The sequence below is a fragment of the Candoia aspera genome, chromosome 2 (assembly GCF_035149785.1).
Source record: "Candoia aspera isolate rCanAsp1 chromosome 2, rCanAsp1.hap2, whole genome shotgun sequence".
Lineage (NCBI taxonomy): Eukaryota > Metazoa > Chordata > Lepidosauria > Squamata > Boidae > Candoia > Candoia aspera.
The window spans coordinates 148,478,962-148,506,559 of record NC_086154.1 but is presented as its reverse complement, the minus strand read 5'-3'; the positions used below and the strand labels follow the sequence as shown (position 1 = coordinate 148,506,559).

Genomic DNA, 27,598 nt, shown 5'->3' with positions numbered 1-27,598 from the left:
TTGGCTTTGTTTTTTAACTAACAAAACTGGAGAGGCAGGAAAGATCTCTGCTTCATGCAATCTCACTGTTATTTCTTTTGTTTTGTTTTTTTGGTCCAGTTCAACGACCGATTGCTTTACTGTGTGCCAAAGCTGCGTCTCATAGGCCAAAAATTTGGAGTCCGTGCTCGCATAGATGTGGAGGGGATGGAGGTAAAGGAAGCAGCAGCAGTGGGAGAATTAGAGAAATTCTTCACGACAAGCAAACCGTTTGACTCACATCCAGCCTTTTGGATTAAGAACAGGGAAATGTTGATTAGCACATCCAGTGTGAAGAAAGACAAAGAAGGGGTGGATTCACTCCTCTGTTTTGGTTCCACTAGGTTCTTAAATGGAGAAGCAATCCAGTGTAAATCTTTTGGATCAGTCTATGGACTCTTTCTCACCACCATATACGTGTTTTCTTCTAGTCTGTGAGGTGGCAGAAAAGTGTCTTAGCACTTTTACCTTAGGAATGAGGCCAGCAATAGGTGTTACCCTCACAGATTTAATGTTGAACAGCTTAAGAAAATTGGTTGGTGGATTCTTTTGGGGTCACCTGGTGGTATGGGAAAAACTCGCTCTTCTTAAGGCAGGAAGCAAGTTTTGACAGATAGTCAAAACCTGGTCCTGATCTTTTGTGGGCAGAGGGAAGTTGCTGGATGGAACCACCCATCATCCTGTGGATCAGGCAGTGCTTCTCTGGGCAGAAGGCATCCCCAACCCCTCTCTAGGAGGTGGTGGGCAGGTTTAATTCTGCAGCACTGGATCCACACGGGGATGGAATGGATTTTGTCCAGAGAAGCACCACCTGCTCCACAGGGAGATTGGGTTTTGCACCGCAGAGCTGGGGAGCCTCCCCTACTTTCCTGGACAGAATGCCTGCAATAAAACTGCCTGCCTGTGCCCTGTGGCTCAAATGCCGAAGTGCCTGATTCTCAAGTGATCAGCTGCTTTTTCAGGCAGGACATGTCTCACCCTACTTCTTGCTGTCAAGGTTGGTGGGATGGCAAGAGAAGCAGAGGGGGAAGTGACCACCAGTTGTCTACTCCCACAGTCAGCTCCGTGAGACTGAAGAGCTGCTTGTCCTCTGCGGCCCCTTCCCCCCACTTCTCTTGCCATCCTTCTCAGCCCTGGTCACTTAGGGGTCTTCTGCCAGGAGAAGAGGGGAGAGATGGCTCTCTGGCACAGGAGGAGAGCCTGGGCTGAAAGAGCCTGAGTGGTTCCTAGGTGTTGTCTGACCTGAGCCTCCCACCGCATCATCACCAGCGTCTCTGGGGAGGCATTGTGCCTTGTTTGTATGGCAAGATGTGTGCTGGGAAAAGAGAAGAGATCACTTCCAATGGGGAACAGCTGAATCTGTATGCTGTTCCATGCTGGGCTAAGGGTGAGACTAAGGTGACATCATGAAGGCATGACCTACAAACATGATTAGTTAGATGTCTTCAAGCTATGGTTAGCAGGCTGTGAAGATGAGCCTGCATTTATTGTTAGTGCCTGCAAGATCATTATTTTATTTCTCAGTGTGTGATCTGACTCCATTTGAATGCATTTGTTTGAGATAATGGAAGTTTTCAAATTGTTCATGTTGCCTCTAAAAAAAAAGTTTATTAAATAGTAATAAAACACTGAATAATATAAAATGGGACAGAATGACTTGGGTATATTTTTATTTTAAAGTCAAATAATGCAACTATATTCTAAATCAGTATTTGATGAAAATCTGAATGGTTTTAAGATATTATGGATTAGTCAAGGCAGCCAGTGTGGTGTAATGGTGAAAGTGCTGGACTGGAAACCGAGCCTCAAGTCCCTACTCAACCAGAGGGCTCCATGGAGAACCTGGTCAGTCTCTGTCTTTCAGCTTAAGCTTCCTCACCAAGTTGCTTTTGTGAGACTAAAGGCAACTTATGTATATTGCTCCAAGCTCCTTAGAGGAAAGACAGGATAGAGTGGCAAATAAATGAGTGAGAGATAAATATTTTAAGGAAATAAAGTGATAGTGATAGTGATTGTGGGAACCATTTTTCCAAAGTATGGCTGCAAAGATTTAAAAGTTATCTGTCATAATATTCATTGAGGCATGGGAGGTGCCCTTGGCAAGACAGTTGAGGAAAGCTCAAGCTTGCCTGTGTGAACCAGTCTTGTGCCTCTTTTCTTCTTCGTAGTTAAAAGAGACCAGCAGCCTCAACGTGCCTCGGACCTTCCTTGTATCAGGGAAGCAGAGATCCCTAGAGCTTCAGGCCAGGTATAGATGGAAAACCTAGTCTCCCATATTTCCTTTTCTCAAAGGTAAATGAATTGCCCTCCATTGGGCAACTCATCTTTGTTGACTCAGTAATTTTCCTTTTCTGCTTCTTTGCCTTTGGACCTCATTAGTAGGAATCTCATTATTCCTACATCTTAATTCTCCTTGCTCTTCCTTCACCATCACATCCCAAATCAGGCTAATTGGTCAACCCTTCCATCAACATACTACAACATACATACCCATCCCATTACTCTCTTTTGAGATGAGCAATGTTATACTGCATCTATCGCAATAAAATGCCTTGTGAAAACAATGGTCTTTTTCCTTTAGGACTGAAGAAGAGAAGCGAGACTGGATCCAGGTAATTCAGTATTTTTCACCTGCTGCCCAAACTATATATTACTGTATTGGTATGGATCAGTAAGGAAACAAAGGAAGAGTTCAGATATTGTTACAACTATATCACCTCTCTTGCAAAGTCCAAATCCATGTCTTTTAAGTTTAGAAGAAGGGGAAAGAAAGGTATTTCCTTTAATCAGCAGAGGATTGGGTATCATTCTAGGTACATGTTTCTCAATATCAGCAATTTTAAGGTGTGTGGATTTCAACTCCCAGAATTCCCCATCCAGCATGCTGGCTTGGGAATTCTGGGAGTTGAAGTCCTCACATATTGAAGTTGCTGAGGTTGAGAAACATGTGTCTAGACTATCTTAGAGTGGATGGCTTTCTTAGGCCCAGCAGAGACTGGAGGGATCTTTGGTCAAAATGTGGGGTGGGGTAATCCTGTCTCAAATCAGTTTCTTGAAGGTCTGTGTTGGCACTGTACATACTCCTCTACTTTCAAGCAGCGCAGATCCAGGGCATTGGGGAGGCACCCACAAAGATCAATTGCACATTGCCATGCATCTTACTGAGTAGGTGACAGACCTTTGCACCTGCACCTCTGCCTGTATCCCTTCACAACAGGAAGAACAAGAGGCCAAAAGTAAAGAAGGAAGAGAAATTGGACAGGAGAGATGAAAGAGCTATTGCTGCTTTCATCAGATACCATGGTGTGCCAGACAGAATCTGGGACTGTAGAGGACTGTGTATATAGGGACTCCTTAAACCTGGTTTCCTCCGTTGCTTCAGTGGAAAAGGCTGGGGTTGTTTCCTTTCCCAGTTCTGCTCTCTCTCTCCTGCTTCCATTTTGTATTCAAAGATATGTCATTAAATCTATCAGGCAATACAGGCTACAATCCAGAAACACGAACAGACGCTGGAAATGTTCAAGCAGCTTGCCAGCGAAGATGAAACGCCACCTAATTCACCAGTGAGTCACAGTTTTGTGTGTGTCAGGGAGAGTGAGAGTGAAAGAGAGAATGGCTATGCACCTATATTTCTGGTGAGACAAGCAAAAATTTACTGACACAACATGTATATGTCAGTCAGTGTGCCTCAGCTGAGGAATGTTTGTAGGATTGGCTGTAGCCAGTATGTAGATTAAAAGGCAAAAAGCTGCAGTGGCTTGTTAGAATTGCGTGAAAATAAAAATGGAATTGTGCAATCCATGTATCTTTCTGCTGATTAGGAGGATTTCTTTTAATTTTGCATAACTAGTTCTGAATTTTCTCGGTTATTCCTGTGGGAGTGTTTCCCAGCCTTGGTGACTTTCAGACGTGTGGGCTTCAACTCAGTTTTCTTCAAAGGCCATGCTGGGTGTGGAATTCTGGGACTTGAAGTCTAAAGATCTGGAAATTTCCAAGGTTGGGAACAGTGCTCTAGAGCAATGTTTCTCAACCTTAGCAAGTTTAAGATGTGTGGACTCCAACTCCCAGAATTCTCCAGCCAGTGGAGAATTCTCCAGCCAGTGGAGTCCACACACCTTAAATTTGCTGAGGTTGAGAAACACTGATCTAGAGTATGAAATTTTACTGGGCGTTGTCTCTATACATTCTTTCAGTCATATTTGTGCTATTACTAGAAACTTCTGGGGTTTTTTTAATTATTAAAGTTTCCTGAGAGTTTGGACTACTATCTGAGCCAATGTTACATTTGCCATCTTCCCCACCCCCTAGCTTTGTAACTTTAAATATGATATTAGCTGTTTGTTTGAATATTGAAATATAAATAGAATGTCTTAATGTGCATAGGTTTGTATTAATCTTATTCCCCCCTCGGCCCGTCCCACGTTGCAGGGTTGTGAGTTGGGCCGAAGGGCACCCACGCCGATCCGGGAAAAAGAGGTGACTTTGTGTATGCAGTGTAAAGAGCCTTTCAACGCTCTCACCAAACGGAGACATCACTGCCGGGCCTGTGGCCATGTGAGTGTTTTTCACTTCATCTCTCTCCCCCACCCTAATCCCTTCCTTCCAGTTTCCTCTGTGGAGAGAGGCAAGGTACGGCTATCACCTTTGCATTAAAACACACTAATAAGAACAAAGCCTTTCTGTCTGATTTGTCTGCTTTGAGATGTGAGTGCCAGGGTGGTGTGGCACTTCAGGAATTGTTCAGGAGACTTCGGTCTAGCCACTATCCCATAGCCCAAGCTACCTTACAGGATTGTTATTGTGGGGTAAAATTGAAGAGAGGGTTGGTACAAATGTTACCTTGAATGCTTAAACAAAAGTAAATTTGGAGAATTCTGAGGGCTGCCACTGTTTACAACTTGTCCAATTTTCTGTCCTTTTGTGATAACCTAAAGCAGCAGCATGAGGCATTGCCTTGCTCTTTCCTCATTCCCTGGAGCCTCCAGGCCCTGCCCCTTGTCACCTGGGACACTTGTTGATTTGTTGACACTGCTTAAACCAAGCAAGCAGGAAAAGGGGAAGCAGGCAGTTCTGCAAATTTTGTCTTCTTTCTACAGAAGGTCCTCCAATATTCATTCATTCATTCATTCATTCATTCATTTCTTAATACTGTCACAGTTCTGGCAGACTCCTAGTGGTATACAACATAAAACATACAATAAAAGCAACCTAACAAATACCTAAAATACCAAAATTAATGTAGTGTAGACCCATCCTGACAATCGAGCTAACTATTGTCCCGGTGCACTGCTGAATATGTGTCTCATCTGTGTCAGCCAGTGTGCCAGAACAACGGTGGACGCACCTCCCTTCTGTCTTGAGTGATCTGGTGCGTTGCTGCCCATGGGATTAGATGCTGTCCAGTGGTCTTGGGGAAGGGCTGCTGCTCATGTGGGATGGACGTGTTCCAAATACTCAGCATAGGGAGTAGATCTATAAAAGCACAAACAGAGGCCTCCAAAGACCACTTACTGCAAGGAAATTAAGTAGAAAATGTTCATTCGGTCAGCAATCAGTACAGATAAAAGAACAATAAATCTAAATTTTAAAAGGTTGACCACTCATTAAAACAATATCCTATCAGTAAAGAAGTATAATATATTTGCCCTGTCTGTTGATCGTCGTTGCTGCCATCCAGAATATGGCGACATTATACGTGATACGAGTTTTCTTATCTGACAGAAGGAAGGGAGTGAGAAAGCTTTCATTTTTTCCTACGAACGGTGATAACCAGGCCAAATAGCAGATGGTCTCAGGAGCACCTCTGCCACAAGGCCAAGTTGTTTTACACTGGGAGACTACGGTAAACCTCCCACTAAGACCTATAGAGGGCAACACATCCAGGAGATTGATCCAACTGTTGTCCTGGTGCCGGGGAAGAAGCAGCTGGGAAATTCGCCAGTCGGCCTTAAGTAGCTACCTTGACCCCTGTCTGGAGAGATCTGCTCCCCAGCGTTGTTCCAAGGCTGAAGAACAGGCTGAAATCCACTCTTGCAAGACAGCTTGAGCATGGGAGAGAAGAGCAGTTGAAGGCTGCAGTGTGGAAGAGCCACGAAGTCTCCTCTAAACCACCTCGGGTTTGTACCACCACTGACGCCGGTTGTCTCCTGCAGGTTGTCTGCGGAAAATGCTCAGAGTTCCGGGCCCGCTTGGTGTATGACAACAACCGGCCAAACCGTGTCTGCGCTGACTGCTACACCACACTTCATGGCTCCCCTGCCAGCCCCGTGCCACATCCCCACACGCCCCAACGCCGGAAATCCATTCTGGAGGTAAGAGTAGTGCTTATATCTCAGGTTGTTTTTGCAGGCAGCAAAGCGTTTTCTTCAAGGCTACCTGCTGGACTTCTTTAACAGGACATTTCTGGAGGGAGTTTTCTTTTTTAAATCTACTTCCTCCAGCTCTTTCTCTGAAACTCCTTCCCTTCCCCATCCCTCATTTTCTCTTCCATTTGCCTGCTTATTAGCTTGCCCTACATTTGACTCTTTTCCCCATTAGAAACTTGCGCTTGAACATACAGTGTTATTTTAGAAATACACACTTGCTTTTGGCTGACCTATTGGAACAGGTGTAAGCTGTTTCTGTACTTAGAGAAACACCACTTCATACCATTAAGTTGTTTTGAAACTGCTAGTCTATCTGTGTCTGGCGGATTAGGTTAATATCTCCCTATAAGGTCTGTGGCTGAATGGAATCTGAACCTTGGTTGTCTCAGTCTTAGCCCAGCATCCAAGCCAAGTGGTGAGGAAACTGTGACCTCCTGGCATTGCCGAACTACAACTCCCAGCAGCCCCACAAACATGGTCAATACAGTGGGATACTGGGAGCTGTAATTCAGCAGCAGCAGTGGGGAGGAGGAGACGGAGATACAGATACCCCATCTATACTCTAATCACTAGATTTGTGTGTCTTATGGTGCAGCACATGAACCACAGATCTTGGTGGGTAATACTTACCTTTCTGGCCTTTCTGCAGAAACAAGCTTCTGTGGTGGCAGAGAACAGTGTGATCTGCAGTTTCTTGCACTACATGGAGAAAGGAGGGAAGGCTTGGCACAAAGGCTGGTTTGTCATCCCTGAAAATGAACCTCTGGTGTTATACATCTATGGAGCTCCACAGGTATGGCAGTGCCCCTCTGCTCCTCTGCCATCTGCTTTTGGTTCCTTACCTTAACCTGGAAGACAGTAACAAATCTCATTTTGTATGAGAACAGCAACCCCATCCCAGGGCTTAGGGTAAGACTCCTCCTCACAATGTTTTAAGGTGCAGGTGGGCAACATTTTCTAGCCAATGGCTGCAGTTTCTTCCTTTTTTGTTTTAGGTTTAATAGCCACCAAGGGCATGGCAGTGACAGTGATGTCATTTTTATCTTTGGGGGGAGTTCAGTTGGGGAAGTGTGGTAAGCATGGAAAAGGCCTAGTGCATCTGTTTTGCTAGTTGCTTATTTAACTCCTGCCTCTTGGAATCATGGGACCAAAAGGCTGTTGAATGATAATGGAGCTCTGAGGCCTCAAAGAAGGGATGGAGAGCTGCATGCGAGCCACAAAAGTGCCTTCTCCTGACGTAAAGGGTGTCTTATGTTACCCTCTCCCCAAAGATAAAAATCACCTGTCAAAAGGCAATGGGCTCATCTGATGTGAATGCTTGATTGGTTGTGAATCTCTTTGGGAAAAGAGAAGACTAAGTCAGAAGGGCAATGGATACAGCTCACTGTTTAAACCAGTGTTTCTCAAAGATGGCAATTTTAAGATGTGTGGACTTCAACTCCCAGAATTCCCCAGCCCACCATGCTGGCTGGGGAATTCTGGGAGTTGAAGTCCACACGTCTTAAAGTTGCCAACGTTGAGAAACACCGGTTCAAGGGCTGTTTGTAATCTTTCAACGTGCCTCCTGCTCTATCATCCTGCAGGATGTGAAGGCCCAGCGCTCGATGCCTCTGATTGGGTTTGAAGTAAACCTTCCTGAGCCCAGCGAACGGGTAGACCGACGCCATGCCTTCCGGATCAGCCAGAGCCACCTGTGCTGGTATTTCAGCCCTGAAAGTGAGGAGCTGCGGCAGCGGTGGATGGAAGTATTGAGCAGGGCAGGCCGCGGAGAAGAAGCGAAGAGTCCGCCTTCAATTCTGGAGGCCGATGAGGATATAGAAGCAGAGAGAACCTAGGCATGGGCCTGAGGAACTGGGAAAAACTGACTCTGCCCACGTGGGGACCTTGCTCACTATTCCCTGACCAGTATACTTGAAACTATTTTTCTTCCTCCTCTCTCTCTCTTTAGCACTTTCTCAGAATTCTTTTTGTCAGCATCTGCCATAGGCCATCTGACTCGTCCTCAGCCACGGTGTTCTCTGCCATGCCCCAGCCATAGGGATAAAGCACATGCACTGAGATTTGCTCCAGGCCAGTTCTTCCCACACCATAGCATGCAGTAACCCACAACCCCCTCCAGCTTAGTTCCTTTCATGTCCTCTCTCATGCATGGAGAAACCAATTTGAAAAGGTGATTTTCTTCTAAGAATGTGCTTCCCCCTTCTTTTACCTCTTGGACCAAGATCTGTTCTTCCAATCCCCCACTGCTTATTTAGCACTTACTGAACTGCAGTGATCTGGGAAGGCAAAAATGGGGGAGTGTCCTTTTTCAAGCATCTGTTTTGCCTCTTATTTGTTAATTTATTTCTCTTATTCCCCATCTCTGTTTGAGATTAGGTAGGATGTTTCAGCCTGCCTCAGATTTAACAGGTAGGCAATCTTCCATTACAGCCTGAAGTCTTTCTACCACTCTTGATTTTTGTGCGAAATGGGAGTAAATCTAGTAAATTGGTGGGGTTGAGAGAAGGAAAAAAAACAGACTCTCTTTACCTTTTTACAAGAGGCAGGCTTCTCTCTCAAGTTCTTCCTCATCACAAGAATTGAGGAGTTGGTTATATCCCCTTGTTTTTCTTTTGCCAGTTGGTAGAATCCTAAGACTGACTTCAGGCCTGCTGAACTCAGTGAAGCTGTAGAGCCCTGCAGGCACCATTTGGGTAACACACACTCTTCGAGTTTGTGATTGGGCCTTTTTTCCAATTAAATTGAATGGCAAAAGAGAACCATTGTTAGCTACCATTAATGGATCATCAGGTGGGCATTGGTGGCCTTTTGTGTATTGTTGAACTTCATCTCCTATAATTTTTCACCACTTGGCCATGTTGGCAAGGGCTGATGGACGTTGAGAGTTCTGCAACCTCTGGAGGGTCACATGTCACCTACTACTGATCTAAAACAGCATCTGGAAAATGTCATATTTCTGAGGAGCGAGGAGCATAGACATACTGGGGAGAAAGTTTCTACAGTGAACAGCCTGCTGTTTGGCAGTAGAGACTTAGGCTATATACAGTGAATTGGAATACAACTAAGGGTTTAGAAAAGTCCAGATACTTCAAATCTCATTCGTTTCGGTGTCAGCATTTCACCCCAACTTATTTAATAACATGTCTGTGCCATCATGCTCCAAGTGACTCTTGAGCTCTCTGTAATAGGGATGGCAAGATTAGACTTCTTGCGTCAAAGCAAGGTCCAGAAAGAGGTTCTCAAACTTACAAGCAAGTTCCATTCAAGTGGCCCATGAGAAAGGTTGGAGAACAGCCAAGAATATCTATATTTAGCCTTGGAATTCTTTTAAGGGATAGGGAATAAGGACCAGGGCCAAATTACTGAACTGACTGCCAAGGTCCTGGCTTAAGATTCACAAACATTAGAATATGGTGCTAGTGCAATCTATTAATTTTCCCATTAACACACACTGTATAAGCAAAAGGAGCCTTTCTCAATAGCCAGATTCAGAACTCACAGACTTGCTTATACCGTGTTGGTTCTGATAACACTGCTCAAGAAAGAAAAATATTAAAGCATCAGTGAGAGGTAGGTTGATTTGCAATTTGAGAACCAGTTTATGCAGTTTTCAAGAGCCAGTCTCCATCAAATATCCAGGAAGATACCATCCCTGACATTGGCAAATAATGTGAAGTTCCCAGCTGGCTTAGAATGGGCCGCTCCCAGGCTAGGTAACAGGATATTCGTGCATGAGATTCCATACAAAGCATGGTTATTACAGTAACAGATAACGTACCCTTCTTCCCCTGTAACCAAATGCAGGCGCTTCCTCTCCTTGATTCAATGCACTTAAAATGGCCGACATTTTAGAACTCTCTTTTGAGCCTTTTTGGACTACCTTGGAGGTTCTTAAAGTCCCCCGATGTATCGCTTCCCTTTCCTCCCTTTTTTGCTGGTACTGTTTCAACACACAAATGAGTGGAGACTGTGTGTGTATGTGGGATTTAAAAAAACAAAACAAAAATCCTTGCCTTATTTTATGTAGGTTTCCTGCTGTTGCTGTTGGTACCCATCGTATTCTTTATCTTCACCCTCCTGTGGTGTAGAACTAGTGCATGTAACTTTTATATTAAAAAAAAGGCCTCAGTATTAAGGGATATACAAAATCTTACCAAAATAATATTTTATTGTTGCTCTTGTATAGTGGCTGGCCACTGCAAAGGTTAGGGAAGGGAAGCTTTTATTGACCAAAACTTCCTGTGTCCTACCACCATGATTTGTGTATTGTCCATTTTACTTTTTTGTTCCATTGTTGTATTTTGATTTTCATTGTTCTTTTTTTTTAAATACAGGAATTTTTTTTCTGTTATATTCTTTTTTTTCTTCAATAAGTGTGGATGCAGTCTTTTCTTTGTACAGTGGGGGTGGCCAGATTTTGTCTTCCCGGAAGGAATGGAAAGTTACCTCCTTTCCAACGACTTGAACAAAGTGACAGATGAACAGGCACAGAAGGAGGACTTTCTCTGTCAAAAAACCTGCACTGTTGCTCAGTGTTTATTTCCAACCCCAGGAAGGTCACTGAGGTAGAAGAACATCCTCCATTTCTTGAAGGGGAAGCAACTTCAAAGATTAAAAAGGTTTTATACCACTGAGCTGGATTCCATTTGGCCTCTGTTAAATCAGGAGCAAAGGTACAGTCAAGAAAGTGCTTCCAATGTGCCCAGGCTTACATGGAAGCCTATCATGCATCCTATAGAAATATCCAAGCCTTGGCAGCACAAGAGTTCACTGCTGCACCTGTCCAGGTCTGCCATCATATTTTTTTCCGCTTCATTTCTTTTTCTTCCTCACCAACGTCCAACCATCTTCCGTAGTTGTACCTGACAGTGGAGAAGGGTTGCTCTGTGATCCATTCATGTTGGAACCAGCACTGCAGTCCATGGCCTGGAGGAGGAAGAAACAGAGAACAAAGATGATCAAGCTCATTTGTTTTCCATGGTTTCTCAAATAAACTGTAATTAGCTCCCAGCAATTGACACAGCAGGCTATCTTAAAACAAAACAAACATGTAGTGCCTAACATCATAACTGCAGAGTTTATCCTAAAATGTAGTTGTTAATTTTCAATACCAAGTGGGTAGTCCTTAGGATACCAGCTGCACAGAAGCCTAAACCAGGCAAACTAAACTGCCATAATCCCACAATAATCAACACAATTTTAAGAAAGAGTCTTTGCAATACCTCTTCTTCAGTTTCTTGTTCTTCCTCACTGCTGCTTTCTGTATCTGGCTGAGATTTGGCAACTGCCCTCTTAGCCTCTTGTTTCTTCTGGGCCAGATGGATAATGGCATCACGCATTGCTGCTACATCTCCCTGAAGGCCCTGCCTGAAGAATAGGCAGAGCTGCTGGCTTACCTACAGTGTGGGAAAAAGGAGAGATCTCTCATTACCTTGGTTGAGCCAACAACTACCCCACAAACTAGTCCCATCTGCCATCCCAACTTCACCCAACTCTGAGCATTGCTGCATGCTAAGAAAGGCTGCTCAGGCTTTGACCAGCATCCCTCCCAGTGAAGAAGAGTGTCCAACTTAAAAGAGCTTCTTCTAGCTCTCTTCCCTCCATGCCAGAAGCTGGTGTCTCCCAATTCTTTCAGCATCAGAGGCTAGACTTGTAAAGCTATTGGACAGATTATGACTAGTTTTACTATTCTTCAGCAGTAATGAACTTATAAGGACGTTTGGCTAAAATTACTGCCACCGACTGATCAACATCCAAGAAGCATGTTAGTTAAGAAGGAAGATGCTCCAAACACTAAAAATATAGGATGGGTTCACATGGGGTACCAAGCCATGGCTTTCTAACCACAACAGTGGCCTAGTTCACCTACAATGCTAAGCCAAAACCAACCACCCACACTATGGAATTGTTGGTCTTTAGATACACATACTGTATATCCAACTTCAAATCTAGAATGTGTAAATATAGCCTGAAAGGCAGTTGCCACAACAGTTTAGCCCAAGGTTTACTGAAATTAATCCAATGGCTTGGGTTCACATACCACACTGTAACATTAACTAACTGCGCATGCAACTCACTGAGCCACAAACTAGTGAATCACATTTTAGGCAAATATATTGTACAAAGCCAGATTGGTAAAAATAACCTTCCAAGGAATGGATGACTTTAATCCTTCCAAGCCAGAGAAACATTTGGAGTTCTTTAGCTATTTTTGCAATTAAGGCTTTTTAGCAAGTCTCATCAGCATTCAATATATCACAAAAGATTCAAAATATGAACACTTGAAACACTGTTATCCTCCCCTTTTCTCATTCTAGCTCGCCTCCCCGCTGCCCCATATAATTGTTGACTCAGTCAATTCTGGACCAAGAACGGCTTTGAGCTTGGGCCTTCTCCAAATCTATGCCTTCTAGACAAATGAGACGGTTAAAATAAACCATAGTTTACTAAGGAAGCCAAAATGCAACATTTTTCAAGCCATAAATCATTATGGTTTAGAGCAACACATGGCCAGTGAGTGGCTGTGTACACAGTATGCTATGCCATTGTTTGTCTGGCAACGTGTACTGAATAAACTACAATGGCTATATAGAGCTGTTACTGTACATGGTTGTACCGCAAGTATGCTATTGTCCATGTGTTTTTCTGTAGTCTCAGAGTTTAGCTGTCTCAGCAATAGCTATTTCCTCCATCATATTTGCAACACTGGAGGTCCTCTTTTCTAGAATGTTGGTAATATCTGTCCAAGACTGATAAGGACCAAAAGACCACTCATACAGTATGTTGTTTTTCTTTGGTGTCACTGCTCTGGTCACCAGAATTTATTCGGGCTACACCTCTGGGGAAAAGGTGGTAATCCTTCATTGTTTGAGATTTAATGCACACATCAACATCTTCACTTACTGGGCACAGCCCCTTTTGTTTGTAGCTGTCTCTAGTGAGGACCGCTGTTTCAGTACCTGAGCCTTTCCTTCATTCATTCAGTTTATGAACCTCTTTTGGTAAGTACTTACAGAAGTGCTACAAAGAGGCAGCTATTACTTTAAAGGCAGAGTTTGGAATTGGAGATTCTCTCTCTAATATTTCTGGATGAAAACTGTCTAGTTTACATAGCAAACTTCACAGCCTTCTAATTTGTGTTGTTATAATCTCCAAAGGGTGTGTTCAAAGCCCACACATGCAAAATTTGGTATAACCTTCAGGTACACAGATACAGTACCATAACTAGGTTTATTTGCAGGGTTTTCAGCTCATTTGCAAAGCTTTCTATTTCTTTTACTCTGTCCTCCCTCTGAGCAACCCAAGATAAAGTTTCATAAATAATTAGCTTTAGAGATTATGCTCCCAAAGAGGATAAATATAATTTAAGACTCAAAAGCTCACATCAACTCTGGCTCTCTTCCTCCATCTCCCCCCAGCTATACAATAAACCAATATTACAGTAAACCAAAAATAGTTCACAAACCACAATAGCTGGGTTCACAAAGTATGTTATGCCAAATACTTGGCTTAGTGTGTTCTGTGCATCCAGCAAGAATTTGTTAAGAATCTTCTCCCGGGTACTGCCATCTACAGTGCAAAAGCTGACCTCGCATTTTACAAGCGCTTAGCTCATAGATCTAATATGCAACTTGATCTGACTTTTTCTTCTTTATAAGTGTAATACTTCGGCATATGGAGCAATAGTGCCCCACTGTGGTTACTTGTGATTTGGTCAGCTGGAGAAGAGAAAACCATTTTAAATCCTAAGCACTAGTTAGGATACTTGGTTCTGTGTGATTATGAAGAGGCACTCATCCAGCTAAATGTGGCTTAGTCAGCAAGTTACACCTTAATGCAACATGTGAACCCAAACATAAAGCTGGTTGTGGAGTCCTTGATACTCTCTGAGCTTGGTTGTTTGCAGATATACAACAAAATGGATACCATGCAACTTTATCAAAAAGTGCCTGACCACTCAACCCACTACAGCACAACCAACACAAGCTATGAAAAGGATAACACTGCCATACATCAAAAACACCTCAGAAACAACCAACAGACTATTTATAACCACTCGGCATCACCAGAGTACACAAACCAACTAAAGCCCTCCAAAACACCTTAAGTAGAGCAAAAGACCCAGTAGCCCAAGGAAAAAAAAACAGGAGTCATCTACGACATACAATGTAAGGACTGTAACAGTCACTAGTGTGGAAAAAGCTCTTGATCTGTCTAAAACAGTGTTTCTCAATCTCAGCAACTTTAAGATGTGTGGACTTCAACTCCCAAAATTCCCCAGCCAGCTACAGGTCTAAAAGCTTTCAAAAGGAAGAATGTCAGAAAAGCTGTCTACATGTGGGGCCATTAAAACCCCATCTAACTCCTCCAACTGCATATTATCCAAGAGGAGCACTGGCAGTCAGGTGTGGGGAGAGGACAGGACAACAGCACTCTTCTTCCCTTTAGAGACTAACACATGAATACCTGAACCAAGCTCCCATCTTCTATTATAGTGTTAAATTCATTGTTCATCAATTCAGCGAGGAAATCCTCCATCTCCTCTGGTTCAAGGTCAGCTGCAGAGAGGTTGGACACACAGTCAAATAACATAGAATTACACAGGAAATTTTCAAGCCTGGAGTTAAACACTTTCTAGACTACTGGCTTATGTCCCATCCAATGTAACCCTCCAAGTCTCAACTACCCTCCATGAAGAAAGCATACAAGTCAGCTCCAGGCCTTTTAGTTGTACTTATTAAGCTTCACTCTCTTGCTAAAACAAATAGCACAAGACAGGGTTTCTGATCCCAGAGCCTCTATTAAAACCTTGCAATGTTGATCCTAGGATACTAGGTGGTCATAATTGTCCTTAAAGTAATGTCCCAGTTTATGGTTTTGAAACTCTAATAATCATGAAGATTTATCTGTTTTTTAATGTCTGTTACATTTTAGAAGGTTCATCATGGCTGTGAGGGTTCTAACACCTAAAGGCTTCGAGTAAAATTAAAGACCCACCATTCTATGCCATACATAGGACAAGGATCAGGCTCTTCATCTGTCATTAGCAATGAATGAGTAACAGATCAGAATACTATACCATCATAATTCTAGGTACATCATGGTCCATCTATATCCCACAAAATCTATCATCTCAATCAACAGGACATTATCTCACCATTGCTTTCAAAATATTGTTCCACAGCCCCCACCATCCATTCAGCTTTCTCTTGGCTATATGCCCCTCCAAAGCCATTTTCAACTGCAATCTGCAATTGGAAGACAAGGACATGTTCATAAACAGTAACTGGGTGCTTATGCAGCAAAGAGGCAAACCTTTATAAAGTTGCTTGGGGTGGTGATAGGCACAATTTAAATCATGACAGAACTGGTTTGATAACACTGTACCATTATGCAGATAGCACTTTCAGTCCTTGGCTGAGCTCTAACAACAAAGCAAAATTGTTCTTCATATTGCCTTTTTGGTTTCAGGAACTGAATTAGGGAAAAGCCACTTTTTCCTCCAACATTGGTTTCAATGAGGACCTACTGATAAGGTAAACTATGACATTACCAAAACACACATATCCTTCCAATAATCTTGAAGCATTTTTTTTCTTTTTGTAAATAAAAGGTGATACATAAACATGTATGTATCATTTGCTTGACAGCCAACCTAAAAACACAAGGGAAGGAGCATAATTGAAAATTTACTCCAACATTTATTCAGCTTTTAATCTTCTGGGTATACTTTCATTTTGGGCCTGTCATGCTCAGTCTGATTTTAGTAAATCACTATAGTTTCCAATTCCATTATGTATGAGAGGTGGGTACAGATGCTTTGTGAATTCATTTTCTCAAGTAGCTATCTACTGTCTCCTTTAGTACCGTGCTTAACCCCTTTGCCAATAGCTATGAGGTTCAGTGTCTGAAAACTACAATATAAGAAGCCATATTTGTGTAGCGTATTAACACGTGTACAGAATGGAGAAAAGTAAAAGGTGAAAAGTGCCTGCATTTTAGATGTATTTTGAAGTTGAGAGTTCACTCTTTGAGTATATTGGTATTATTAGTTTACTTAAATAAACTAATAATGTGCATTAGTTTACTGAAATGCTTTTATTCTTGACCAGACTGAAACAAAGTTCACATAACTATGGTGAAACCAAATTTATTTGGTGCGAGGTGGTACAATTTCTTCTAAGTTCATTCCGTGGATAAATAAATCTAATTTCACATCTTACTGTTACCACCTCAACAGAAAAGTTACTTCCTCTCTCTTGGTTCCTGTCCTGACAACATAGTATCTTATATAACATATTTGTATATGGGGTTATTATATTCTCTCATTTACTCAGCTGATTATGAAGAATTAAATCTTTATCAATACTGTTATATAAACAAGCTGGCTGGGTTTGCATGACAATGTATTTATTAGCTAGCTGACCCATATTTTAGCCTATCATAATGTGCCCCTCTCAAGTCCTGCTGTGCTGCCTCCATGTGGCAAGGTGGGGTATTGTTCCTGGGAGGAATGAGGGAAGAACACCAGAAGTGTATGTCAGGAATATGAAGCTCATCCCAGCTGCCCAGCTAAAGCAAGCAGGTATCTATATTGGACAGCAGCAATATTACAAGATGCTGGAGGCAGATGATCACTTTAATGACAAGGGCAAAGGCATCATTTTATACAAAGGCAATGATAAACCACTCCTGTATTTTACCTAGAAAACCACATGGCTAGACAATATAAAGTGATTGACAGTATAGTGCCAGATGATTGCTCCTTCATGTCAAATGACACTCAACACACACTGAGGAAAAGCTGAAGATCTGTTGGGAGTACTAATGGTGTTTATGAAGTGGCTAGATTAAAGCCTTTCGGATGTCTAGTTGCTGATGCTGCCGCGCAGGGAAAAAACTCAAGCTGAAAGATAGAATTATGGTGGGAACATGGAACATAAGCAGCATGAACATGGGAAAGCTCAACACAGTAAAAGATGCAACGAATCAACTACACACTGACATCAGCAAATTGAAATGGACTGCAATTGGACACTTTCAGGTGGACAGTCATACTGTTTCCTACTCAGGAAACAACAGACTTTACTGAGTTTACAACTATCATACAATATCCTTAATTTCATATACTAGCAAAATAACACTCAGGATCATTGATACAGAATAGAATTATACATGGAGAGGGAGATACCAGATGTTCAAGCTGGTTTTAGAAAAGACTGAGGAACAAGAGCCATTATTGCTGCTGTACACAAAACCAAATAATAGCAAAAGGAAGTCAATATGTACTCCACTGATTACAGAAAAGCCTTCAATTGTGTTGACTATGGCAAGCTGTGGAATCTTTGGTTTGGTCTAGCGATTAAGGCACCAGGTGAGAGTTCTAGTCCCGCCTTAGGCCTGAAAGCCAGCTGGGCAACTTTGGGCCAGTCCCTCTCTCTCAGCCTGACTCACCTCAAAGGGTTGTTGTTGTGGGGAAAAGAGGAGGAGGAAGGAGTGTTAGGTATCTTCACTGCCTTGAGTTATTTATAAAAATAACAAAGGCAGGATAAAAAAAACTAGAAAAATGCTTAGAAAAATGGAATCTCAGAACATCTCACTGTCCTAATGCAAAACCAACACACGGGGCAGGAAACCAGAGTGTGAAGAATGGGAAAACAGACTGACTGCAGACTGACAAGGTGTGAGACAACTCTCCCCTTATCTATTCAACCTTTATGCAGAATATATGGTCAAAGAAGCTGGATTGGAAGAAGATGGGCATGGCTTTGAAACTGGAGGAAGAAGCATCAATAACCTAATGATGCTACTCTGACAGTTGAAAATGCAGATAATTTGCAAGCTGTCATGATGAAAATCAAGAGCAGTGGTTGCCATCTAAAGGTTGTCTAGATGTTTATAGCCCTAACATGCTGCCTCAGAAGTAATATGTCAGAAATAAGCAGGGGACAAGTGGGAGGAAAAAGAGAGCCACTCGGATGTAGTGATTAAGGCACCAGGCTAGAAACCAAGAGATGATGAGTTTTAGTCCTGCCTTTGGCATGAAACCAGCTGGGTGACTTTGGACCAGTCCCTCTCCCTCAGCCCTAGGAAGAAGGCAATGGCATACTACTGAAAATCTTGCCAAGAAAACTGCAGGGACTTTTCAAAGCAGTAGCTAGGAATCAGGACTGACTTAAAGGCACACACAATAACAGTGGGAGGAAAACCATGTCAAGATGGGTATGCAAGACAAGTATAAGGCCATTGCAAAGGACATGCTTATCCAGGGTTAAACTAGACCAAACTGCTAACATTCACATGACACCGTAAACCATAAATTAGCTACACATATGCTGGTTTCACTCATTGTATTAGGCTAAAATTCTATTGGCTGGTTTGTGATTCAATTCCTGGGGGAATATAACCACATATACTAACACTATTTTTTACAATAAAAAGCTCTAAAGAAAAATACATATGGATGTTACTTTTCAGTTCCTCAAATAAGCAAAAAGGAAATTAAGCTTGTCTCTGGAAAAGGGTCCAATGTTAGGAAAGGTGGAAGGAAAGAGGATGACCAGCACCAGGTGGATGATTCAGTTACAGTGGCAATGAGTGTGCTGTTGGAAGACCTGAAAGACTAGGTTAGGGATAGTCATCATGGAGAAAATCTATGTGGCTGCAAGGAGTCAAAAACAACTTGATAGTACATAATAAATTAATCAAATTAAGCTTGACATCTGGAATTAGTATTAGTTTTTAGCAAGCATACAAAGGATCTGGCTCCCCATGTACAACTTCACTAAACAAACAAACCAAATATAAAATCAATCTCACCTACCAATTCATTACACACATTAACACCCATTAAATCACTCTCTCACCTGCAAAACTTCGTATCTCAATATATCGGGCAGTGCTCATAGAGTACCACACGGCAAACTATGATTTTTTAAGAGATCACAATTGAGGCCTACCATATCTGGGCTGCAAAAATCCGGACAATCAGTAAGCGGCAGCGAAGGAATAGAGGAATAGAGGAATAGAGGTTTCTTTATCTTTAGAACTATCTAGTGGCCATTCGGCGTTTTGCAGGCCAAATGTAGTAGCCTGCCACAACTGACTGGCACTGCACAGCCCACTAAACCAAAAATAAACCACATGTGTCCTTTTTGTTGTTTTTGCTCTTGCGCGAGCTCGCCACCGGCGCCAAGGTCGGGGTGAGGTGGAGAACGAAGTCCTCTCTCCAAACAAGTTGTTCTCTATCTTTCCCATTACTACACTCCCTGCTCTTTTCATACACCTGCAGCTCAAACATACTGTTTACCCTTTTGAGCAGATTCAACCCGCTCTCCTTCCGCCCTCTGTCCACCCACTTTTTCTCGTTACCGTGAAAGACTCCTAACCTGCAACACGGGCCAGCTGTCCAACACCGCTTGCACGCCCTGCCTGAAAAGGCCACGTGCCTCCTCCTTCGACGTCGCCATATCAAGCGGTAGGCAGCGAGAAATCAATCCCAGAGTAATCGATTAACTCCTCTAAAAGAGAAAAGTAGACCTAAAAATGCTGATGCTAGGGAGAGTGGAAGGCAAAAGGAAGAGGGGCCGACCAAGGGCAAGATGGATGGATGATATTCTAGAGGTGATGGATTCGTCCCTGGGGGAGCTGGGGGTGTTGACGACCGACAGGAAGCTCTGGCGTGGGCTGGTCCATGAAGTCACGAAGAGTCGGAAGCGACTGAACGAATAAACAAGACCTAAATAAACGCCTGCAGAGTCAGCCGGAGCTTCGGTGTTTCTCTTCTCTTGCCTAGTGACAGCAATAAACAGTTCGAATCTTGCTTTGCACGTGGCGGTTCATTCACATTCAGCGTACAGGACATTTCTGTATTTCCTTAGAGACTCCAGCGAACTCAAGCGCCAAATTCTCTCTCCTTAAATATTCATCCAATGTCCAACAGTTTAAATTGAACGGTTTAAAATATGTCTGTACATATTTGCGTACTGTAGATGGATCAGGGACTAAAGTCCTGCCCATAGCCATGTTTCTGAGCCTGGAAACATGCTTGATGTCCCTCACTGGTGAGTGAATGGGAGTCTTCATAAACTCAGAAAAACAGTGAATAAGGAATGACATGGAGGTTACAGCCCTAAACTAGAGAAATGCATTATTTTTGCACATCACATAAAATGTGGTTGGCTACTTTGTGGCTATGTTAACGTGCTATATGGCTATGCAATTACATGGGCATATTTAGGCAACTGGGTGAATTTTGTTAAAACTAGTTCAGTTGTAGTTAACAATGGGTTAGCATGTACACAGCCTCCTCATCACCAACATGACTTTCACCCTGCCTACCTGTAACAAGACCTCCTGGATGCATCCCAACTCTAAGCATTGGCATCTTATTGACTATGTCATTGTTAGGAGAAAAGACAGGCAGGATGTCAGAGTGACTAAGACCATGTGTGGTGCCAATCACAGGCTCATTGTCTCCAAAATTAAGCTCCGCATCAGACCCAAAAGGCAAACACAAGGAAGGAAGACCATGAAAAGAATCAATGCGGCCAGGCTGAAGAACCCCAGCACAGCTTCAGCACTGACTGCAGACCTAGAAACCAAGTTTGCTGACCTACATTTTGTTGGCAGTGCTGAGGATGACGGGGACAGGGATGCTGTCCATTCATCTGCATTGAAGATGCTAGGGCCTTCTATTCACAAGCAGCATGACTGGCTCAATGAGAACAATGAGAGGATACAGACTCTACTTGTTGAAAAGCACTGCATTGTACCCATCAGAATGACCTATCATCAGCTGCCAAGAAAAACGCCTTTACCACTGCTCGCAGGACAGTCCAGAATAAACTGTGTAAAATGCAAGATGCCTGGTTGAGTGCCAAGGCAGATAAAATACAAAGACACACTGACAGAAATAACAGTTCTATGAAGCCCTTAACACTCTCTACAGACCTCAGTCTCTCGGGAGTTCCCCCCTCCTGAGTATAGATGGTACAGCTCTCATTAGAGAGAAGGCTCAGATCCTGCAGAGATGGGCTGAACACTTCAGCCACTTGAGCCATCCTCAACCGACCATCATCTAGTAATGATGAGGTGATAGACAGGATTCCCCAAGTTGACATCAACAGTGCTGTGGATGACCCTCTGGTAGTACCTGAAGTCATGAAAGCTGTCAGCCAGCTATCCTGTAGCAAAGCTCCTGAGGCAGATACCTTACCTGCAGAGATCTACAAAGCCAGTGGTCCTGTACTTATAGAGAAACTCACTGAGTTGTTCCAGTCTTTCTAGAAGCAAGGATTAATTCTTCAGGAACTCAAAGATTCATCTATCCTATACCTCTACAAGAGGAAGGGCAATTGACAAGTATGAGACAACTACTGAGGAATCTCACTGCTCTCCATTGCAAGAAAAATCCTTGCAAGAGTTGTGCTAAATTGTCTGGTCACTCATCTGGAGTTGGGCCTGCCGCCAGAGTCTCAGTGCGGTTTCTGTAAAGGTCATGGGACTATTGACATGATTTTTGCCGCACGCCAACTTCAGGAAAAGTGTCACAAGCAGAATCATGAACTTTACACATCCGTTGTTGATCTCACTAAAGCCTTTGACGCTGTTAGGCAACAAGGTCTGTGAAGGATCATGTCAAAGTTTGGCTGCCCCTCCAAATTCATTCAGATGATAGGTCAGTTCCATGATGGCATGATGGCTAGGGTGTTGGACAGTGGGGAATCCTTTAGGGCATTTCAGTCACTAATGGCGTCAAACAGGGTTGTGTGCTTACACCCATACTATTTAGCATGACGTTTAATGCCATGCTGAATGATGCCTTCCAGGATAGAGATGCTGGAATCAGCCTTAAGTAAGAGTGGGTGGGAAGCTCTTCAACCTGAGGAAACCTCAAGCCATCACCAAAGTGAAGGGAACTATTCTGAGATACTTCCTTTTGCGCCTTGAATGCTGGCTCAGAGCCAAATATGCAAGTCAGTGTGGATAAATTCTCCATGGCTTGTGATACCTTTGGACTTACCATTGACATCCAAAAGACGGAGATCATGCACCAGCCTGCTCCTCATGTGCCATATGCAGAACCCAAAATCATAATCAAAGGGCAGAAACTACAGGCTATGGATCAGTTTAGTTACCTTGGCAGTACCCTCTCCTGAGCCCTGACTATTGATGCAGAAGTTAACTACAGAATAGCAAAGACAAGTTCTGCTTTCAGTAGACTGCACTGCACTGTGTGGGAACATCAAGGAATCAGCTCAGTAACAAACCTGAAGGTCTACAGAGCTGTGGTACTTACTATTCTTCTATATGCTTGTGAAATGTGGACTGTGTATTGAAGGCATGCAAGACAGCTCAACCATTTCCACATGACCTGTCTTTGCAGGATATTAGGCATCAGATGGCAAGACAAAGTACCAGAAACTGAAGTTTATCTAGAGCATGTCTACCATCAGTCCATATACTGCTGATGAGAGCACAGACCCAGTGGGCAGGTCATGTCATTTGTACGCCAGAGAGTGTACTCAAGCAGCTCCTTTTTGGGGAACTCTCTGCTGGAAGATGCTCACATGGAGGGCAGAAGAAACATTATAAAGATACACTACAGGCCTCCCTGAAGTTGCTTGATATAGAAATGCTGGGAAATGCTGGCACAAAACCGCCCTACCTGGTGTGGCCTCATCCACAACGGCTGTCAAGCTTATGAAGCAAGGTGCACTACTGAAGCACAACATAAGCATGAGCTGCATAGGACCAGAGCCACTAGCACAGCAACTGCAGTGTCTACACGTGTTTGTCCAACATGCGCGAAAACATTCTGCGCCCAAATTGGCCTGGGTAGTCATCTTCAGACACACCACATCTAGTTTCAACATTATAGAAAAATAACAAACACATGGTGTCAAGGTCTTCATCAACGTCGATGGACAAACACACACAGTTTAGTTGTAGTTAACAATGGGTTAGCATGCTATGCAAACTTAGCCACAGACTTCACTTAGTTAAACTTATTCCTGAACAAATGCACATACAAGTTTTGATTTCTTTTTTCCTTAATGATTGCGCATGCACAGTATATCTAACCACATGCTACATTTTAGTCTAAAGTGTTGTGCCTACCCTTGTGGTTAGGTTAATGAGAACGGTAATACTTTTAAAACTATCAGCATAGCAATCAATAATAACGCTTGTGAGAGGTTTGTAGCTCATTTTGATTAATAGCCACTCTCCGGATACGTTAGAACCTACTGTATTTAATGCCGGATTATAACTCCCATCGTATCTTAACATGGAGAGTGCTAGAATAGTGAAAGTCTGCATTAGCTAATTAAATTTAAATTGCAGCTATTGCCCTCCAGATATGCGAGAATACATTCCCATCATGCTGACAGAGGATAATGGGAGCCAGAATACCACAAATCGGAAGACAATGGGATAGGGAAAATTGCTACTATACTAATGTAATTGATCCAATTACAGTTTAACACTGAAATATTTGGATTCATGTAATATGCTGAAAATTAAGTGACTGAGCTACATTTTAGCCAAATGTGTTACGCAGACCTATGTGGTCCATATGTAGTCAGTTTATGGTTCAGAAAAGGGGATGAATTGAGTAAACTATGATTGCTTAACCACTGAGTTAACTAGAGCTACCTTATCCAGGGTGTAAATCCAGACAATATTAGATGGAGAAAACTATAACTCTGCTTCTAGATGAAATATATAGCTATATCCAGAAAATGGATTTGTGAGTACGATCTAAACCGATCATCCCATGCATGTTTGGGAATAAGCTCCGCTGAACTCTACAGGATTAATTCTAAATAAGCATGAATATGATTATCCTGTGCATTTAAGAGGGAAAAAAAACCATAGGAATTCCTGAAGGACAGGAGGATTCCTTGCAGATGACTTGGACTGTAACTATGATCACATTCCAAATCACCATGGCAACTGGAAATTAGTGGAGTTGTGGTCCAACATATTTGGAGTGAGCCAGGTTGTGAAAGGCTGAAGTAGAGTTTTGCAGATGGAAGCATAAATGTCTGTCTTAAATTTTCAGATAACATTCATTAGAATGGTCATATAATGTATGTATATGATTAAGGATATAATAACATCATATCCTTAATCATATACATACAGTAATGAGGGCATTTCCACACTACCACTGTGATGATATAAAACCTGTCGTTAGAGATATAGAACCACGGCACTGGCTGGAATATGGTATGGATTATTACATGAAGTGTAATAAGGTACTGTACTTTATTTTCCAGTCAATCCTGAGTATTCAGTAAAACCAAGGGAACTGTATAAGGGAAAAATACACAAATTTAAAATCCTGTCCATTATCCTAAGCACAGTGAGCAATCAATAGTATCAGGCTTGATACAAAACCAGTTTGCTTGATGCTTCTTACTTTCTTCCAAAAAAGAATTAAATCCTGGGATTTCACAGCCTAACAATTTCTCCTAACATTTTGCCTGACCTTGATTATCTTTGGTCACATGACTCCTCCTTCCTGCCATCTGAATCACCCCTTCAAAACTACCTCAAGTCTGAATTCAGTGATCCTAGCCTCATTAGTTGTCCAGGGGAGGCGTTTTTCCTGGCTTCAAGACAGTAAAGCCTATTTTATTTAAATACTTTTAATATTTATATTCTATATGGAAAAAAAACCTATGTCTTATAATGCATGAACCCAGCAGGTTACAGATTAAAATTGCATATCTAGTTAAAAATGATGCAATCCTGAACCTATCTACTGTACTTTGAGAAAATAAATCACATTGAATTCAATAGGCCCAGTCGCTGTATGTAGGATTATGACCTATTTCATCCTTGCAACAATTTTAATAATTTTTTGGTGCGGTGTATATATTCATGTTTAGTTTTGGCAGTACTTCATGTTTAGTTTTGGCAGTACTTGTGCCATAATATATAATTTTGGCAGTACTTCGGTCATAGTACATAATGATTTCAATACTGTAATGTTTTTCAATACTGTAATGTTTTTCAATTAAGCAAATCCAACAAAATGGCTGATATTCAGTTCCAACCACTGTATGCTTCTCCGCGTAAGTAAAACGCACGGTACTACCATTCCCAAGAAACTCTGCGCGCACAAAGTTCAATGGAGTTGCACGGAAGGCGCCAGCGGAGCAATCGAATCGACGGCGAGCGGGGAGGGGAGATTTGATATACGCACTCACGCGCTGGCGTTTCCCTTCGTTCCTCCTTGTTTCTGGCACGCGCTGTGCTTCGCGTGACGCGCGGCGTTTCTCCTCTCTCGCCCCGCCCATCTCGGCGGCGTGTGATTCTATGGGAGTTAGTTGGGATTGGAAATAGCTTAAGTCTCAAAGTGAGGGGGAATTATTTATCCGTAAAGAGAAAGGTTAGTAATCTAAAACGGAGACGGCTCAATATAAGAACGCTTTGGAAAAGTTTAAGGATTCGTATATGGCCCAAAATCTCTTCCCCATGCTTCCCATCCTATCCAACTTTTTGCCACAATGGAAGTGCCGCCCTGCTACCAAAAGGCGAATGACTCTGATAATCAATGGCCCTAGACTAGGGTGTGTGTGCCTACAATAGTATCAGGTAAATATCATTAGGGCAGACCCCTGCCTCTAAATTTACGCTGAAATTATTTGCTGTGGACTGACCAGAATGGTTTGGTCCAGCAGAAGCTGAAAAACATTCAAAGTGAAACAAAGAAAGATAGCAGAGGTTGCCTTCATGGTGTTTTAGGTACAGATTGAGGACACCGTATATTCATGTCCACAGCAGTGCGGGGGCTCCCTTCAGACTGGGGCAAGCAGTATGTGTGGAGGACTTAGCTATGGATTTTTATATGAAAAGGCTGCACTCTGTACCAGCTCTGTTCAGTTCTGGTACATAAAACAAGTCTTTAATCTCAAGAGGTGTATGCTCCAGTCTGTAGTAGTTGGCTCTAAGGAATAGAACAAAAACAATGTAGACCCTGAAAGCTGAAGTTTACCTTTTTGGAACTGAGATGGTGTGAGTGAATGACTTACTTTTACCTCAGAGAGCAATTAAAGGATACCGGTTCACATCTTGACAGCAGCCATTGCTAGCAATATACCCCCTACTTTCCTTTTTGGAGTGGATATAATGTCTAGGTATTCCTACTATTTCTACACATTTATTATATACAGTGTTTTATTTGCTACTCTCTAATGTGATTTGCTACTTTGTAAAAAAAAATTCTTACCTGCAAGAAGGTGGGGGTTTTTTTTGACATCTGTCTCAACATACCTTGTTGGCTAGTTGTTGTTGTTTTTAAATAATGTTTCAACATAGTAGAAATGAAAATGTTTGTCATATTCTTTATAGAATTGTTGATTAAAAGATTGTAAAGTATCATACAGTACTGCCTTGTACACTAAGATATTCAGATACTGCATAGGTTTTTGCCTCAAAGAATAAACACATAATATAAAATAAGCAATAGTTTGGTTCCCACATCATATCAACCTATGAAAAATTGATCCATAGTTTATTGACCTAATTGCCTGAGTTCCACAATACACTGAAACATGATGATGATTTACTTGGCTCAGTTTTCTGGATTAGCATAACACACAAAACCATCAAGTAACCATGCAGGCTGAGTTTGTACAGCATGTCACGATAAAATATAGTTGGCTAATTAATTGATGAATTCTCTCTACAGTTTACAGTAGAAGGGATTTAATATCCATTTCATTTTCATAGAGATGTATATTTTGAAGAGTGTGATACTAACTTACTGTTTGGTAAATTTCTCATCTTATTTTCTTGTCCCCAGTGTTGGAGTGTGTTTCGTATGTGTCAGCCCTTTGAGGTAGTCCAGACAAGAAACCAAAACCATGAGTACTTAAGTTACCTTTGTAAGGTTACAGTAACAGAATCTTGCAAGGCTGAAAGCGTATCTCTCCCCCACCTTGCCTTTACTTTCCATGGAAGTAGGGAGGATCCCTTCTGAGACGCTTACCATGCCCCCATTCCTTCCATGCACTGAGATGCTCTTATCTGACTGTTGCCCTAGCTGCAGCTCTTCTTCCTCCTGGCTCTCAAGGATATTCCCACAGACCATTACAATATGGCAGGAATGCCCACATAGGCCATTCAGTGCACACTGATGGATAAGGTCATCCATAGCAGTGTTTCTCAAACAATGGTATGTGTATCACATAGAGCACAGA

General features: G+C 42.4%; 2 protein-coding genes across 2 annotated transcripts in view; one reads left to right on the top strand and one right to left on the bottom strand.

Annotated features, from left to right (window-relative positions):
- The window catches only part of FGD1 (FYVE, RhoGEF and PH domain containing 1), a 57,971-nt gene extending 47,237 nt beyond the window's left edge, over window positions 1-10,734 (top strand). Inside the window, exons 11-18 of the mRNA XM_063294160.1 lie at window positions 100-192; window positions 2,187-2,266; window positions 2,600-2,630; window positions 3,492-3,581; window positions 4,447-4,572; window positions 6,171-6,329; window positions 7,033-7,176; window positions 7,967-10,734. Coding sequence (XP_063150230.1) covers window positions 100-192; window positions 2,187-2,266; window positions 2,600-2,630; window positions 3,492-3,581; window positions 4,447-4,572; window positions 6,171-6,329; window positions 7,033-7,176; window positions 7,967-8,218 — 975 coding nt within the window. The 3' untranslated portion in view covers window positions 8,219-10,734. The remainder of the gene's footprint in view (window positions 1-99; window positions 193-2,186; window positions 2,267-2,599; window positions 2,631-3,491; window positions 3,582-4,446; window positions 4,573-6,170; window positions 6,330-7,032; window positions 7,177-7,966) is intronic.
- Window positions 10,534-19,918, bottom strand: TSR2 (TSR2 ribosome maturation factor). Its single transcript, XM_063294161.1, has 5 exons — window positions 19,772-19,918; window positions 15,541-15,631; window positions 14,850-14,941; window positions 11,606-11,779; window positions 10,534-11,309 (listed from the first exon to the last, which is right to left on the bottom strand). The coding sequence occupies exons 1-5, from the start codon at window positions 19,850-19,852 to the stop codon at window positions 11,196-11,198; spliced, it is 552 nt and encodes a 183-aa protein (XP_063150231.1). The 5' UTR covers window positions 19,853-19,918; the 3' UTR covers window positions 10,534-11,195.
- Window positions 19,919-27,598: the final 7,680 nt, after the last annotated feature.

What these genes read in the sequence shown, in the direction of transcription:
- TSR2 (XM_063294161.1), bottom strand. Translation starts at nt 19,852, where the DNA reads ATGGCGACGTCGAAGGAGGAGGCACGTGGCCTTTTCAGGCAGGGCGTG. An exon ending in ACAGCTGGCCCGTGTTGCAG is followed by an intron (nt 15,632 to 19,771) that starts GTTAGGAGTCTT and finishes TTCCAATTGCAG; the next exon opens with ATTGCAGTTGAAAATGGCTT. An exon ending in AAGATGGGAGCTTGGTTCAG is followed by an intron (nt 11,780 to 14,849) that starts GTATTCATGTGT and finishes CCCACACTGTAG; the next exon opens with GTAAGCCAGCAGCTCTGCCT.